This window comes from Malaclemys terrapin, chromosome 18 (genome assembly GCF_027887155.1).
Source record: "Malaclemys terrapin pileata isolate rMalTer1 chromosome 18, rMalTer1.hap1, whole genome shotgun sequence".
NCBI classification, from domain to species: Eukaryota; Metazoa; Chordata; order Testudines; family Emydidae; genus Malaclemys; species Malaclemys terrapin.
In genome coordinates, this window is record NC_071522.1 from 2,176,515 (window position 1) to 2,190,679 (window position 14,165).

The window sequence follows — 14,165 nt, forward strand, 5'->3', positions numbered from 1 at the left end:
CGCTCCTACCCTGCCCACTGGCCAAGCAGCCCTTAGCCCCTGGGCTGTGCGCCCTGGACTTGTTAGTGTAGGTAGCTGGTGCTGATACGTATTTCACACAGCGAGGAAAATGGTTTTTGTGGAAGAGAAACCTGTGACCTGTGCAGCCAGATGTGGGGGGCAAAGGGGGATTTAATCAAACCAGGGAGCTCCAGCACACGACAGCGGAGGCTTCTCGCCAGACGAGGTACAGCGGCAGCACCCGCAGCCTCAGGGCTTAGAAGCTCCTGATGGCTCCCAAATGGCAAGGAGAGGTCTGAGGTGCCTGCCGGCAGCTTCCAGGCACACGGAAGAGCAAAGGGAGCACGCCAGCCCACTCCCGGAGGCACTCCGAGTCCGAGCTGCCACACACCCGGGGCACAAGCAGCGGGGAAGCCACAGCACGCTGGCTGGGAGAGCTGAGCAGGTGCATGTACACAGGTACGTAGGAATAACTCCTTGAATTACAGCAGCCATGAAGATCCTCTCCAGCCGTCTGTGAGCTTCCTCCACGGGGGTCAGCTGGGAACCGGGGCCGGCTGCAGCCTAAAGGTCAAACCAGCATTAGCGTCACCCTTCGTGCCACGGCCAGCCCTGAGCAAAGGAGGCAGCTGGGGACCTGGCTGCTGGCAAACTGCTGCGGTGCTTTGCCAAAGGCCGGCGGAAGCTGGCCTCCTTGGGCCCTCAGAGCTGCTGACAAATGCAGGAGTGTGCGTTTGCCCCCTGAACAGCATGGGAGTTCGCATGCCCTGCATGCTGCAGGGAGAGGGCTGGGGCAAGGCTCCCTCAGGGAGGTCTCAGCCCCTTCTCCCGCTGGGAAGAGCCAAGGCAGAGCCTGCAGCCAGCACTCCCCAGGGGGACGAAGGCGCACAGCGTTCACAGCTCCCAGGCAAAGGCCTCACTGTCTGTCTGGGCTGGCGCACTGGCCCCTCTGCCCACGCAGGGCACCAAGGGGGCAGCACTTGTAACACACTCCACCAACACTACGAACTAGCTGGGGGTTAACCCTGCGGAGCTCACATGCTCACCACGTGGCCCGGGAGGGCTCCATGGTCCTGAGTCCCTGCGTGGGGATCCAACCTGCTTGCTGAGCAGAGGGGATGCTGGCCTGGCCCCCCACTAGAAGAGGCGGGGGCTTGCTGCAGTGCTTGGCAGCCGCTAAGGGCAAGGAGGAAGGAGGGGGCCGATCCAGCCTCCCAAGCTAGAGAGCCGAGGGTTCGCCCAGCACGAGGGGCACGTGGGGAAGAGTACGGCCAGTCACACCCGGAGAACCAGTGCGTGGCATCCAGAAGCTCAGGCCCAGCGGAGGAGGGGGCTCGGGGAGGGGGTTCGTTAACGCCCCCGGCTCCACTGGTTGCTGTAGCAAGACAGACTTGAACCGCGGTGGTTAGCGGCTCCCAGGCCAACGCACATGGCGGCAGGGCTACATTTAACGCTGCATAGCAAAGGCTTCTTCAGGTTCCCGCAGGGTCTGCGTGTGCTCGAGGGCGGCGATACCAGAGCCAAGGGACTGCGCTTGCAAGCAGCGACCCTTCCGTAGAGCCTGACCAGGCAGGCCGGGGCCCAGCAAACTTCCCTCGGGGGGAGAGGCTGGAGCCAGGCCCAAGAGCTGCCAGCCAAAGATCTTGGCTCTCTGGCCACATTTCTGGAAACACACCCGACCCCAAAGCAACTGTCCCAGGAACACGCTAGTTACCGGGGGGGAGCTCAGATCGTCCCCCCACACTAGAGTGCGCCCCGGGCAAACCAGCAGCACCCACCTGGGAGCGAAGCACTCACAGGAGCAGGCCAACGCTCGGCCATTCACAAGGAGGGCCTTGCCGCCCCCGAGTCCAGCACACGCCCAGGCACGGCCACCGCCAGGTGTGTTCTACCTGGCCAGGCTGGCACGCTCTGCACAACTCCTGAACTAAGAGCTTAGCCAGTTACCGTCTCAGTGACACTGCCCAATGGTGGTCACGGGCCTTTCACTGCCCCCGACAGCACCGGCCTCCCGTCCCCAACTCCCCCACCCAGCAGCTCACCACGCACACCTGCTGGGGAGATCCCTCTGCGGCTCCTGGGGGAGGCAGCTGCTTCTCTGCTTGCTGGGGTTCCTCCATGGAGAGAGCCGGGTCAGACAGAGACAGGGACGCTGAGTGACTTGGGTTTGTCCTTCGGAGACCAGGCGAGGTTCCCCCCCACATGCTGGGCTGGGCCAACGCCCAGCCTCACATACGCTGCACAGCACACGTCAGGCTGCAGACTAACCAACATTTCACACCACACCGGGCTAGCACCAAAGGGGCCGGGAAGGGGCGTGTGATTAGGACACAGTGCTGGCATGCAGGAGACAGGTCAGGTTCCTGGGGCAGAGGGCTCGTGGTGGCACGAACAATGGGGCCAAGCGCTCAACGCCTTGGGCAGGCAGGAACACCTGGCTCTGCAGCGCCCCCTCCTGTCACTCCGGGAGTGGCAACGATGGCTCAGAGAGGGACCTGGGGAACCGACTCCCAGGTCTTGAGAAATGAACAGCATCTGCAAGAGGTTCCCAGGAAGCCCTGGGGGTGGCAGGGGTGTGCTGCTCTGAGCGAAGGGGAAGTACTAACTGTCCCTGGTTTGGAGCAGCCAGGGCAGGGCACCTGCGTCCTGGACAAGGACCTGGCTCCCCCAGGAGATCCCAGAGGTTCTGCCTGTTGGAGGAAGGGGGCAAAGCCTGCTCTGCGAGCCCCCCCAGTGCAGCGCCCTGGTGGAATGAGCTCTGTCCCTAAAACACAACCCCGGAACAAATTGTTCAGAGACTCGCTACCAGACAGAGCTGGGAGGGGAAAGGTCACAGCTGACTGCTGCTGGAGCCCACCCCTCTCCTTATGGCATACCCGGAGCTCAACAAGGGGAACGAACAGCCACAGGGGCTCCCATTGCTGAGTAGACACAGGGCTCCTCCTCGCAGGCGAACCGGAGCAAGCCCACGCATTGGGACAGGTCCGATAACGGGCCCCGTGCACTGACCTGGGAGGAGCAGCACCAGCACGGGGCTAGGAACACGCAGTTAGTTACGGTGAGCAGCTCACACCATGCACCGGTCACCAAACAGATCGAACTGGCACGTCCTCACACTCCTGCGAGGAAAAGCCATGCACCGCACGTGTGCACGGACACGCGCCCAGGCCCTGGATGTGTGCTGGCAGCGATCAGCACGCTCAGCCCCGCGGCACTCACAAGCAGTGTTAGGAGTGACAGGCCCAGACCACACGCCGGTGCCATGCATCACCGGTCTAGACCGCACACACTGGTGCGTACCTTGGCTTGCCCCAGGGCAGCTGCTTCCTGAGGTGCCGCTTGTGCTGGCTCCACTTTGGCTCCTGAGGGTTGCACCGTCTGCTCTTGCTTTGCTTTGGGGTGTGGGGCGGCGACTGGCCCTTCCTCCTGTGCAGGAGACGGGGAGCCAGGCTTCTCGGGTTCCCTCCCCACTGCGGGTGTTTTCAGGTTGGGAGCTTTCTCCTCCGCCTGCTTCTCCGCTGGCCTGAGGCGAGGCCTGTGCTGTTTGGTTTTGCCTCGGGACATCAGGCTTCTCAGACCCACCGAGATCTCATCCTTGGGGCCAGTCTCCTTGGGCTCCGGCTTCGGGGAAGACGCAGGCAGTGGAGATGGAGACACCACCCTCTGTGGCGCCTTCTCTTCCTTTTTGGCTGGCGAAGCTGGCTCAGGAGATTTCACGTCCCTCCCCAGCTCCTTGGTGCTGCCAGAGTCCTCACCAGGCAGGACTTTGCGCACCACCTTCCGCACCACCCTCACCACTCTCTTCCTGGACAGGCCCTGGCTCTCCGCTCCCAGCGGCTCGGGCTGGGCCAGCGAGCCAGCCCTGGATCCTTCCAGGCCGTTCATGGTCTGGGCAGGTGCGAGGGAGGGCGGCTGGTTATCACCGTTGAGCAGCGGCTCTGGGCTCTTCACTCTCTCTGGACACACTGGAGGCTCTGGGCTTCGGGAAGCGGGTGGCTCGTCTTTCCCTGCATTTGGATTTTCTGACTACAGTTACAAATACATGATCACATTACAGGAGGACATCCCCTTACCACAACACACACACGTGCACACCGAGCTAACCCAGCCCCAGCCCCCCTGCAAACCCCTCCAGTGCATCCACATCGCAGGTGACAGAGAGAGGAGAAGAGTGTTCTGGGCTCCACCCTGCACCCACTGCCATCAGCAGCAGTTCTGCCATCGGCTGCAATGGGCGTAGGACTGGGCCTTGGAGCTACAGATGCTTTGTTTAGTGTTCACGGTTTTCCCAGGCCAGGACAAGCTTGTTCTGAGACCTCGCCATGCGGCATGGCTTACAAAGAGCACCGGTAACAAAGCTGCACCCCTCACGGAGTCCAGACCAGGCACTGCTCTGCAGGGCGCTTCCCAAGGACGGGTTTGGAAAAGGAGCTACGGTGGATGGCTCCCTCTGGAGAGGGCCTTCTTCATGCGCTGCTGCTTTGAGCTCTAGCACCAGGGCTAACGGAAACACTCCCAGAAAGTTTCACCACATCTCCAGGTGCAGGCAGGCAGAAGATGATGTCAATGTGTGACCCTGCCTGCTGGGGCGTCTAACACCACAATGCTGGGGGACACCTCCCCGCAACAGGGGAGAGGGGCACCCGCAGCACAGGGGATGGAGGACAGTTGGTCCCCCACCTCCTGTAAGGGCCAGTCTGGTGGGGGGCAGAGGAGAAACCTCTCCCTGCACTATAACTGGAAGAGACAACCTGCAGACGACCACTCCCACCTGAGCCTAGACCCGCAGAGCTCCCCCCGCTCTGGGCTCAGTGGCTCAAAGCACGTACAGATGGTTGGGGCTCCTGTCTCCACCATGACAGCACCAGGACGCGCACACAAGTCCTGCACGGGTTGGGGGACTCCTCTCAGAGGTTTATGTTGCTGCCAGACTCCAGCGGGACCAGCCCAAGATGTGAGCATTTGAGCCTAACAATTAATTCAAGGCCTCTGCTGAGACTTTCCATGGTGAAGGAGGCGGCAGGGGTGGGTTCCACCCTGCCCCAACTGTCTGCAGAGAGGCAGGTGGATAAGAAACCTGGGAGCTGCCAATTCCTTGGCAAGAAGGATAAACAAAGGGCTTTGAACTAACTCCTGGAGCCAAGTCCTGTGGCATCAGTTCTGCATCATGTCGTTAGTGATGGCTGCAGCAGGAAAACCAAATTACTGAGAAACACCCTGTCACGGAGTCCCCAGGCGATGCTCTGGAACTGCTCCCCACAAAGCCAGTCAGGACTTTGGGGAGCCTCCTCTCCCTCAGAGCAGACTGTCTTCAGGGCAAGAAGCCTACATGGCTTCACCTCCTGGGTCTCTCCTTGGAGCATTCAGCATATGTCCCTCCGTGCGCTTCCCACAGTGAGTCCGCTCAGGCGGGATCCTGGGGAAGCCAGAGGTCCTGCACGCACCCCAACTTTGCAGTCAAACATGACTCTCAGCCAGCCAGTAAAACAGAGGTTCATTAGATGACAGGAACACGGTCTAAAACAGAGCTTGTAGGTACAAAGAACCAGACCCCTCAGCCGGATCCATCCTGGGGTCCCGCGAGCCAGACACCCTGTCTGCCCTCACTCCTAGTCCCCAGCCAGCTCCAAACTGAAACCCCCTCCAGCCCCTCCTTTCTGGCTTTTGTCTCTTTCCCAGGCCAGGAGGTCACCTGATCTTTTTGTCTCCAACACCTTCAGTTGGTACCTTGCAGAGGAGGGGCCCAGGCCATCAGTTGCTAGGAGACAGAGTGTCGGGCATTTATGTGCACTGGCCCTTTGCTCTGCAGCAACTATACACCCTTATTCCACCACCTAGATACTTAAGAACTGCATAGGGGAAACTGAGGCACCCACACAGTATTTAGAGAAAACATTAAGAACATTCCCAGTTCGTCTCACACCCCTAGGCCCAGAGGCCTGCTCTTCCCATCCTGCCAGGAACGAGTGGCTCACACCCATCCTCCCACACCCACCACGATCCGGTGGGGAGAGACGCAAGATCCTGGGCCAGCATAGATCCCGCTGGGCGTCTCAGGCTGCTGGCCTAGTCCTGTCTCTGTATGCAGTTCATTTGGTGACACAGCTGGTCCTGACCACGCCCCTCACCTGTCCCTCATACGCACCTGCCAAGACCTCTGTCTGTCACTCAGCTCTGGGCTGCTCTCCCTGTGCATGGTTTACAGCCCCGGTCTGAGACTAATGGAGCATGTTACTGGTGATAGCGAAATGGATCTCACTAGCATGGTGCTGCCCCTGTTTGATCGCTAGGTCTCCAGCCAGCAGCTGATACTTTGGAGAGGTAGGAACAAAGCCAGCTAGAGTCTGCATTTGGGCTGGTACCATGCAGGGCAGCATCTCCCAATCCCACCACAGTTTTCTTTTCCCTAAATGCTGCCAATACTGTCCCACCGTTCAAAGCTGAGCGCTCGGCCCCTCCAGCCTCGTGCAGGAAGCTGCGCGCTCCATTTCGATTTCAAAGGGGGGGGGGGGGGGAATCAACCTGGCCAGCAGGGGTGCTGCCGCATATTCACACGCTCAGCAATTCTCCCTGCAAATCGGTGCCCCACTCACAGGGCACGCCTTGGAATTGCCTTCCCAGCTCATTTACCATCGCGTAGGACGTTAGTCCTCATGCAAACCACACAGGAACCTCTTATCGACCCCCAGACAACCCCACCCCCCATGCTCCAATTAAAGCCAACACAGGAAAGAAGAGACGTGCCCGTCTGAGTGAGCAGCCAAGCCCCCAACGGGTTAACCTTGCACAGCAGGTGGTGACAAAACTCAGGTTAAAGAGACCCTGTTTGTGTCACCGCTCCTAGCCGGCGCGCATGCCGGTGAGATCTGAAGCAGGGATAATACATTAGACTTGAATCTAGCCTCCTTAACAGACTGCACTGCAGCACAGCCTGCCTTGAGAAGCACTCTGCAGCAAGTTGATGGGAAGGCAAAGCACTCACAAAAACCGCCTCTCCGGGGGGGCCCACTGTGCACTTCACTCCCCAGGCCCCTGCAGGAAGGACAGGGGCCCACAGCAGAAGGCATTCAGAGGGAACAGGGCTTGTGACAGCTCAAGTGAGGCAGGTGAAGGATCCCTGCTCTCTTGTGCACCAAGCTGCTCTGGGGAGCAGCTCCCAAGAAAGCCAACTCAGCTCTGTGCCTGGACTGGATGCGCCATGACTGCAAATACCTTACAGGCAAAGCCCTCCCTGGCGAGGGACAGGGATCCCCGGAAAGGCGAGCCGCGTCCCACAGCCCCTGGACTCGGCGGCGATCGGGCGGCCGATCTGTGCCGAGTGGCTGCCAGCCAGCCCTCTTCTCAGCTGGGGAAGAGCAAGCGTGCGGAGGAGCTCCCAAAAGGTCAGCCAGCAGCAGCCCACATGGGATCAACGTTCCCAGCGCCAGGGACCTGCCTGCTGATACCGCATCAACCGTGATGTTCGCTGATCAATGCCACTGAAGTGAGAGGTGACACTGCTGGGTGTCAGAGGGGCAGCATCTCCACAGCTCCGCTACCGCAGCCTGCGCTCTGTGTCTGAATAGCGGGATGGCTCTCTGGACGCGGGACTGGAGGAGAGGAGGCTGCACCCAGCCCAAACTGCCAGTCATGCAGATTAGTGATGATGCTGTATGTATCTTTCTGTAAAGTCACTTTTATAGCGATACAAGATGAGCTGGGACTTTGATAAGATTACCGCTTTACCAGCGCTGTTTGTCATTTCTTTCCTCTGGAGGGGTCCCACAGAGCTTTGCTAACCACCAATATACAGGAATCACTTGATCCACCTCTGGGGAGGAGCCAAACAGCTCATGCACAACAACAGAGGAAAGAAAGGAGAGTTTGGTGTGGGGACAGGAGGCACAAGGACACTGACGGAGCATGTCCCAGGACCTTTACTAGCCCTGCACAGCAGAGCAAGCCTGGGCTCTTAAGGGTGCATGTGAAAGACCATCCCAATAACCTGCCACCACTCCATGGATCGGCCTGGTGAGGAGCACAGAGCGACCCTGCTGGGACGTGAACCACTGCTTCCAGCGGCGCCGCATCTGAGCCTTAGTGCAGCAACCAACCATCCCCTCTCAAGACAGCTGATGCCCTCTCCTTTGGCTCCACCCTCATTAGCACAGAGGGATCTGCCCCCAGCCCCTGGGGGTCAGCATCCTACAGGCAGTACGTGGATGCAGAATGACATGCCAACCTGCTCAGCGACCACTTCTACCTGCATCTCATGCTCAGCCAATCAAATCCCCGTTCTGCTTCCATCCCGTCTCCAAGGTAACCACCCCGCAGCCACAGAATCACACTGCCTGACCCCGATAAGCGGGCACTAGGCAAGGGGGGCAGGCTGGCCTGACGGCTCAAAGCAGCACATGGCAGAGGCAGCCTGGGCACTGCCACATGGGATTCACCCCGTGAACCTCTACAGGCCTCTCGGGCCTACCCAGGGGTGTGACCAGCTGCCCCCAGAGGGAGCCGCACCCAGCCCACTGCCCCTGGGGAGCGCGGCTTCTCCTCACTGGATAAATCCCACCCTCAGAAAGGAAAAACAGCAGCAGCTTTGCTGAACCAGACGCTCACCACCCTGGAGGGGTAACGTCGCGGCCCCCAGAGCCAGAAGCAGCCCGCCACCCTGGGTCCACTTCTTTGTCACCAGCAGTGCCAGTACCAGCCCAAAGAGCGAGCTGCCCATCACACAGAGTCGGTCTGGTACCAGCCGTCAATGGCCTTTGGGTCTCAAAGGAGGTTATTGGGCCTGTGAGTTAGCACGAGCTGGATGCATCACTCAAAGCTAGCCCCCCGATCCCACAGACACTTACTGCCCCATCCTCTTTCCCAGTTTTTTTCACAGATAAATCTTTGTCCTCGTCCTTAACCTGGGGGATAAACAGAGAAGAGGGGCACATTTCAGTCAGAGCTCTCAAAGGGACTTCCAGAGTTTCTATTGCACACACTTTGCACTAGCACGTGCTGAGCACACAAGCGTGGCCGAGATCAGAGCTGTGGGGGTGAAGCTGCTTCCAGAGACTTCGGCTCACGCTGCTCCCATTCTTGTGCAATTCACTGCTGCGACCACAAGAGTTGAAGCAGAAGCAGAACCTTTGGAACTCACCACTGCAGGACGCTGGGGCAAACAGCTTAGTAAGGTTCAAAGATGACAACAGTTATGAGACCAAGAGTAGCATTAGCAGATATATTAGCGTGGAGAAAGTTACAAGGACTACTGATACTCATGCTTCAGAGCAAAGAGCGGCTGCTTGTGGGACTCAGGAAGCAACAGCCGCCCAAGAGATGCCATTACACAATGGAGTGTGTTGGGGGGGGACTTTTGTGCCTTCCTCTGAAGCATAGGCCATGGCAAAGCCACGGACCCTGACATTCACAAGCATTGGAGATGAGTGCAAAAATGTTTCCCAATTATTTCAAAATCAAAAACCGCACCGGGCCTGCTGAGGGGGAGAAAGCAAAGATGACACTGAAACACTCCTCCTGCATGGCTTTGTAACACCACTCAGCTGCCCTAGGTCAGTAACGTGCGACATGCTCCATAGCTCACAGCAGCGAAGCTCCAGCAAACAGGAGGGACTGTATTTGCAGTTGGTGACGGAGCTGGCAGCTGAAGCCCCATTTCCCCTCCCCAGGAGGGTTTCTGGCTTTCTGCTTGTTACTCGGCTTAGCTCTGACAACTGAGCTAAACTGAGTAACAAGTGAAAAGCCAAGTGCTCAGATAAGGAAAGTGACCTGGCTTGGGGCGAGCTGCCCCTGCTCTTACCACATCAGACGCTGTATTGCATGTTAAACGTCATCGGCTAATCTCTCCAGCAGCCATCCCTTTGGAAGCGCCGGCGAACACAAGCACATGCCTTTGCCCGCCCTGGAAAACTCCAGGGAAGGCACACGGTGACCGGGGCTTCTTTAAACCTGGCAGTGCTCTGAAAAGGCCTCTCTACAACAGAGGATAGACTAATATGGAGGAAACTTTCCTTGGCCTGTGTGATTGTGCCCTGCACTGCATTAGCAACGAGGGGTCGCTGGCAGCGGGAAGTACGGCAACTCGCCAATTAATAGCTGATCTCTAGTCAGGGCAAGCCATCGCCCAAGGTGTGCCATCTTAACGGGGACAACCCAATTACGGGCCTGAGCCAAAGCTCACTGAAAACCGTGGAACAGCTCCCATGGACTTCACTGGTTCTAGGATCAGACCCTGAGAGAGGCCATGAAAACAGAAAGCAGTGTGAAAAGCCTGAACATGACCGAGTCAATAGTCCCTGCAGTCAGTCGGCCGTTTCTCCTTGAAGCCTACCTAACCCCTAGGCCCCAGCTGGGATTTCAGCTATTCCCATCCCTGTTGAGCAGCATTCACGGCTGACTGCTGTCCCCCAGCTTTAGCTGAGGGAAATACAGCCCCCCCCGCCCCCGCATGAGGCAAGTGGCAACGGTTGCAATTAAACGTGGTGAGGAACATCTTCCGTGAAAGTCAGTCACGAGCAGGCCACTGGCGGCATTAGTAAGTCACCCACTCAGGCCATGCATTAGTAACCGCTCCTTGGGGTAATCTCCCGATACCATGGCACAAGGGGAAACTCAGCCCCCACCCCACACGCACAGCTACTGTTGAACTTGGGTTTCAGGATGTCACAGGCTTCAGTGTCTCACCATTTCACTGCTTCCAGGGCACCCAGGCTCCTAGCCAGCGAAGCCACGGCTCCCGCACGGCACTTGGCCCCCACAGACCGGTGCTCTCCGGAGCAGGAGCTCTGACAACACCTTGGGAAGCTTCTCCAGAGCATTTAGACAACCCCCCAAGGAGCTCCCCACCCTGGAGCTCGGTGTCTGCATTTAGATTCCGCCTGACTCATGGTACCAAAGGAGTCTCACAAGGTGAGGTCAGCGCACAGAAGGGAATCCTTCCTCACCAGCTTGGGCTACTGCTGGCGAGTACAGCTCAGCCCCCGCTCCCCCAGAATGGCTCATGCTGGCTTGGGCACTGCTCCTGCACATTGCACTCCAGAGCGGCAAGAGCGACTGACCGCACAGCAGCTGTGGGCTCTCCGCTTTGCCTCCCTGCACAGACCCCAAAGCCAAGGTTACAGTAATGTTCTTACAGCACAGCTGGCCCAGATGTTAGTGCTGCTTAACACGGGTTTAGAAGACACAGAGTATTTATCAGGCAGATGTTAGTGATGGGGGGAGCAGCTCCCAGTTTGCTCAGCTCACAGGGGGGGAATTTTGCCCCGGTGCAGAGGACATGACTGAAATCCCATGTCAGGCCTTGTGCTGGCCGCTGCACTGGGGGGATTGCACCCAAGGGAGCAGCACATCGCACCAGGCGGAAGTTCGCAAGAGCTGTTTGAAACCAAGTGCCTGAAGTGCATGCTGCGGTGCTGTGCCCGCCCTCCCAGGCCCCACCACTGCACCCTGCAAGCTCCCCGAACTGGGCAAACTAGGGGCGGCTTCCTGGAAACATGCTGTCTGCTGGGCACACAAACTGCACAAAGGCCGAGCACTGCAGGGGCGGAAACACAAAAGAGACTTCCCTTTTGTTCCCAGAATGCAAACCGTGAAGAAAAGGCCATGGCGATGTCACATGGAGCTGGAACCGGGACAGCTACCCTGACTGGGAGGAAGAAAGAGGAAAGGTGAAACTTACATTAAAGCGATGACCTTGCTTCTTCCATTCAGCAGGGGTGCTGGGCTATGCCTGGGATGCATACGGGGGTAAGACAGGGAAAGGGGGAAGCCCTCCAAGGAAATTTCAAAGAATGAATTCTGTAAAATGAGAGCTATTACAAGACGAAGGCGTGAGAGCAGAGCCAGACTGAATGCTCTGCAAATGGGGAGAACAGCCAGTCAGAGAACCAAACTTCAGCCACGTCTCCAGACAGCAGCTCACGGCACAGACTCTATTGGGAGATACATTTTCTTCTGTTTTCCTGTTAATTAGCTAAAAGCTGTTCCTGCCCTTGCTATTTTCAGCACCAGCTTTACAGGAGAACAGCATCACAAGACAAGCAGCCGGCTAGTAAAACAGACAGACAGAGCCCCAATCGTCAGGGCTCCCAGCAGGAACCCCGGCACTCACAGGCATATCTACCCCGAGGAGTTACTGGGATTTAAGCGGCAACTATACGTAAAACATAAACATAATACAGAGCTATACAAAGTGCCCCAATTACGCCCTCTAGGACTAGGGCAGGGTCACTGCTTCCCCTCCTGACCTGAGGGGAGAGGCGCACACCCTGCCAACTCTTACATACAGTTCTGGCCTTTGGCAAAGAGGAGAAATTGTGCAGTGTAAAATAGAGATCTCAGCAATTACACTGGCTACACAGCAGTAAGGCAAATTACTGAGGATACAACTCAGCCCAGAGTCCAGCAGCTCAAGAAAGTCTGGCTGCTCCGGTGCCTGGAGAGGAAACACGCTTCCTAGCTAAACTACACCCTTTCCTATTTATCACTAACATGTGGCACCGTAAGCGTGCACAGAGCTACGCCTGCCTCAGAGAACTCCCAGTACCAAGCAACACAATGGAGCGAACACAGAGTCCTCTCGTTGATTTCCCGCAGCTGATAACATGCGGCCATGCCGTACAGCACTGGGGACTCCCAGGAGCTATACGAGTCCTGACAAGGAAACCTCTGCAGCCCACCTCTCCATTCACACGGCAAGAACGGAAAACAACAATGGAGTGAACTCATGCCGACATTTTGCCCCACGTGGGTGTGGCTAGAAGCTGAAAGGCTCAGCCAGCCTGCCTGACAGATGGAAACGTGGGAGGTGCTGGGCTCCAGCAGGGATGAGCAGGGACCACATCGCATGGATCAGTGGAGGGGTTGGTTGGACCTGCATGTGGTGGAATTGTTAGAGCGCAGAGCGAGGCTCGGAGCCCAGCATGGCAGGAGCGCACAAGAGACAGCTCCGCAGCTCGCCGCCAGCAGAAACCTGGTGAGTCGAATACAGAGGCCTCCTGGCAACTACCACAGCCTCCATTGGCACAAACTGTCCTCGGCTGCCCGTCCATCATCACGGCACCAGTCAGCTAGAGCCAGGCTGTGCAGAAATCAGCTCTGTGGGGGACAGGCGGGGTGCCGGCCTGTCCCTTAGGCGTTCCAATCTTGTCTAGCCTGGGAGAACCCAAGTGAGTGCAGAACTAGTGAAAGGAAAGGGGACGCTCCAGCCACCACGAGGGAAAGGGACTTTCCCAGGTTTACCCCTCTCTGTTAACTCCTGTTTAACGCCAGTGCCCCAGGCCCCCCTGGAGAATGGATTTCATCACTTCCATCCCTTCGGTTGAGCTCGTGAACTCAGGCCCCCAGGAACCCTCTAGCAGCAGCAGCAGGCTGCACACATCCCACTTTTAAAAGCACAAACCAAGCAGATTTATTAAGCTTTCCAGTCGTTCCATACCCTCTCCTCAGGCCTCAAGCCGAGAGAGAGAGAGAGCTAGGCAGAGCAGAGGGCACCCTGTTGGGCAGCGGTGCCTTCGCCCCATCCCCCAGGAGCATGCTACACTGCACTACCCCCTGGGGGATTCAGAGAACAGCCTTGCCTCCAGCACGCCTTGTGGGGTACGCAGTCGCCTTCCTGCCCATGACAGGAGAGGCCAGGCAGACGGGAAGGTCCTGAAGATCGCTTCCCCCAAACAAATCCAGTGGGCCCCACTGGATCCTGTCTGAGCTGCACTCTGGCCACTGTGACTCAGAGAAACAGAACAGGGCTCTCACCCTGCTAGTCTGTGAGCAACTCGGGGGCTCAACAGGGCGTAGGCAGGGAGGGAGGTTTAAATCCACTCAAACCCAAACGCTGGGCTGGCACCAGCTGGGGGGCCGCCCTGCCCCAGATCCCTGCAGGGGGAGCCTTTCCCAGCCGAAGCTCTCCGGCGCCGGGGCTGAAGATAGCACTGAAATCCCCGTGGAAAGTGCGTTTCACAGGCGCGCTCACTCATTCTCAGCCCGAGGGAATGGAACGGCCCCACAGGCCCTGCCCCAGGCTGCTCCGTGCCTCCCCAGCAAGCCCAGTGTAGCCTCTCCGGGGGAGGCTGCCAGACCGCTCCGGAGACGTGCAGCCAGAAAACTGGCACAGCCTGGGCGGCAGCAGGACAAGCTCCCCACCCCAACATGCCTCAGCCCTGCCCTGCAGCAAA

General features: G+C 58.2%; 1 protein-coding gene across 8 annotated transcripts in view; it reads right to left on the reverse strand.

Moving 5' to 3' along the window:
• MYO18A (myosin XVIIIA) overlaps positions 1-14,165 on the reverse strand; it is a 120,295-nt gene that overhangs the window by 61,742 nt on the left and 44,388 nt on the right. Inside the window, exons 3-6 of one of the 8 annotated variants that reach the window (XM_054008548.1) lie at positions 8,841-8,897; positions 3,301-4,026; positions 2,043-2,114; positions 487-564 (exon numbers count right to left, since the gene is read on the reverse strand). The exons of 4 other annotated variants lie outside the window; for them this stretch is intronic. In XM_054008548.1, coding sequence (XP_053864523.1) covers positions 487-564; positions 2,043-2,114; positions 3,301-4,026; positions 8,841-8,897 — 933 coding nt within the window. Of the gene's footprint in view, positions 1-486; positions 565-2,042; positions 2,115-3,300; positions 4,027-8,840; positions 8,898-11,557; positions 11,639-14,165 lie in introns of all 8 variants that reach the window. 3 more of the 8 variants (XM_054008547.1, XM_054008552.1, XM_054008550.1) reach the window with 3 other exon arrangements.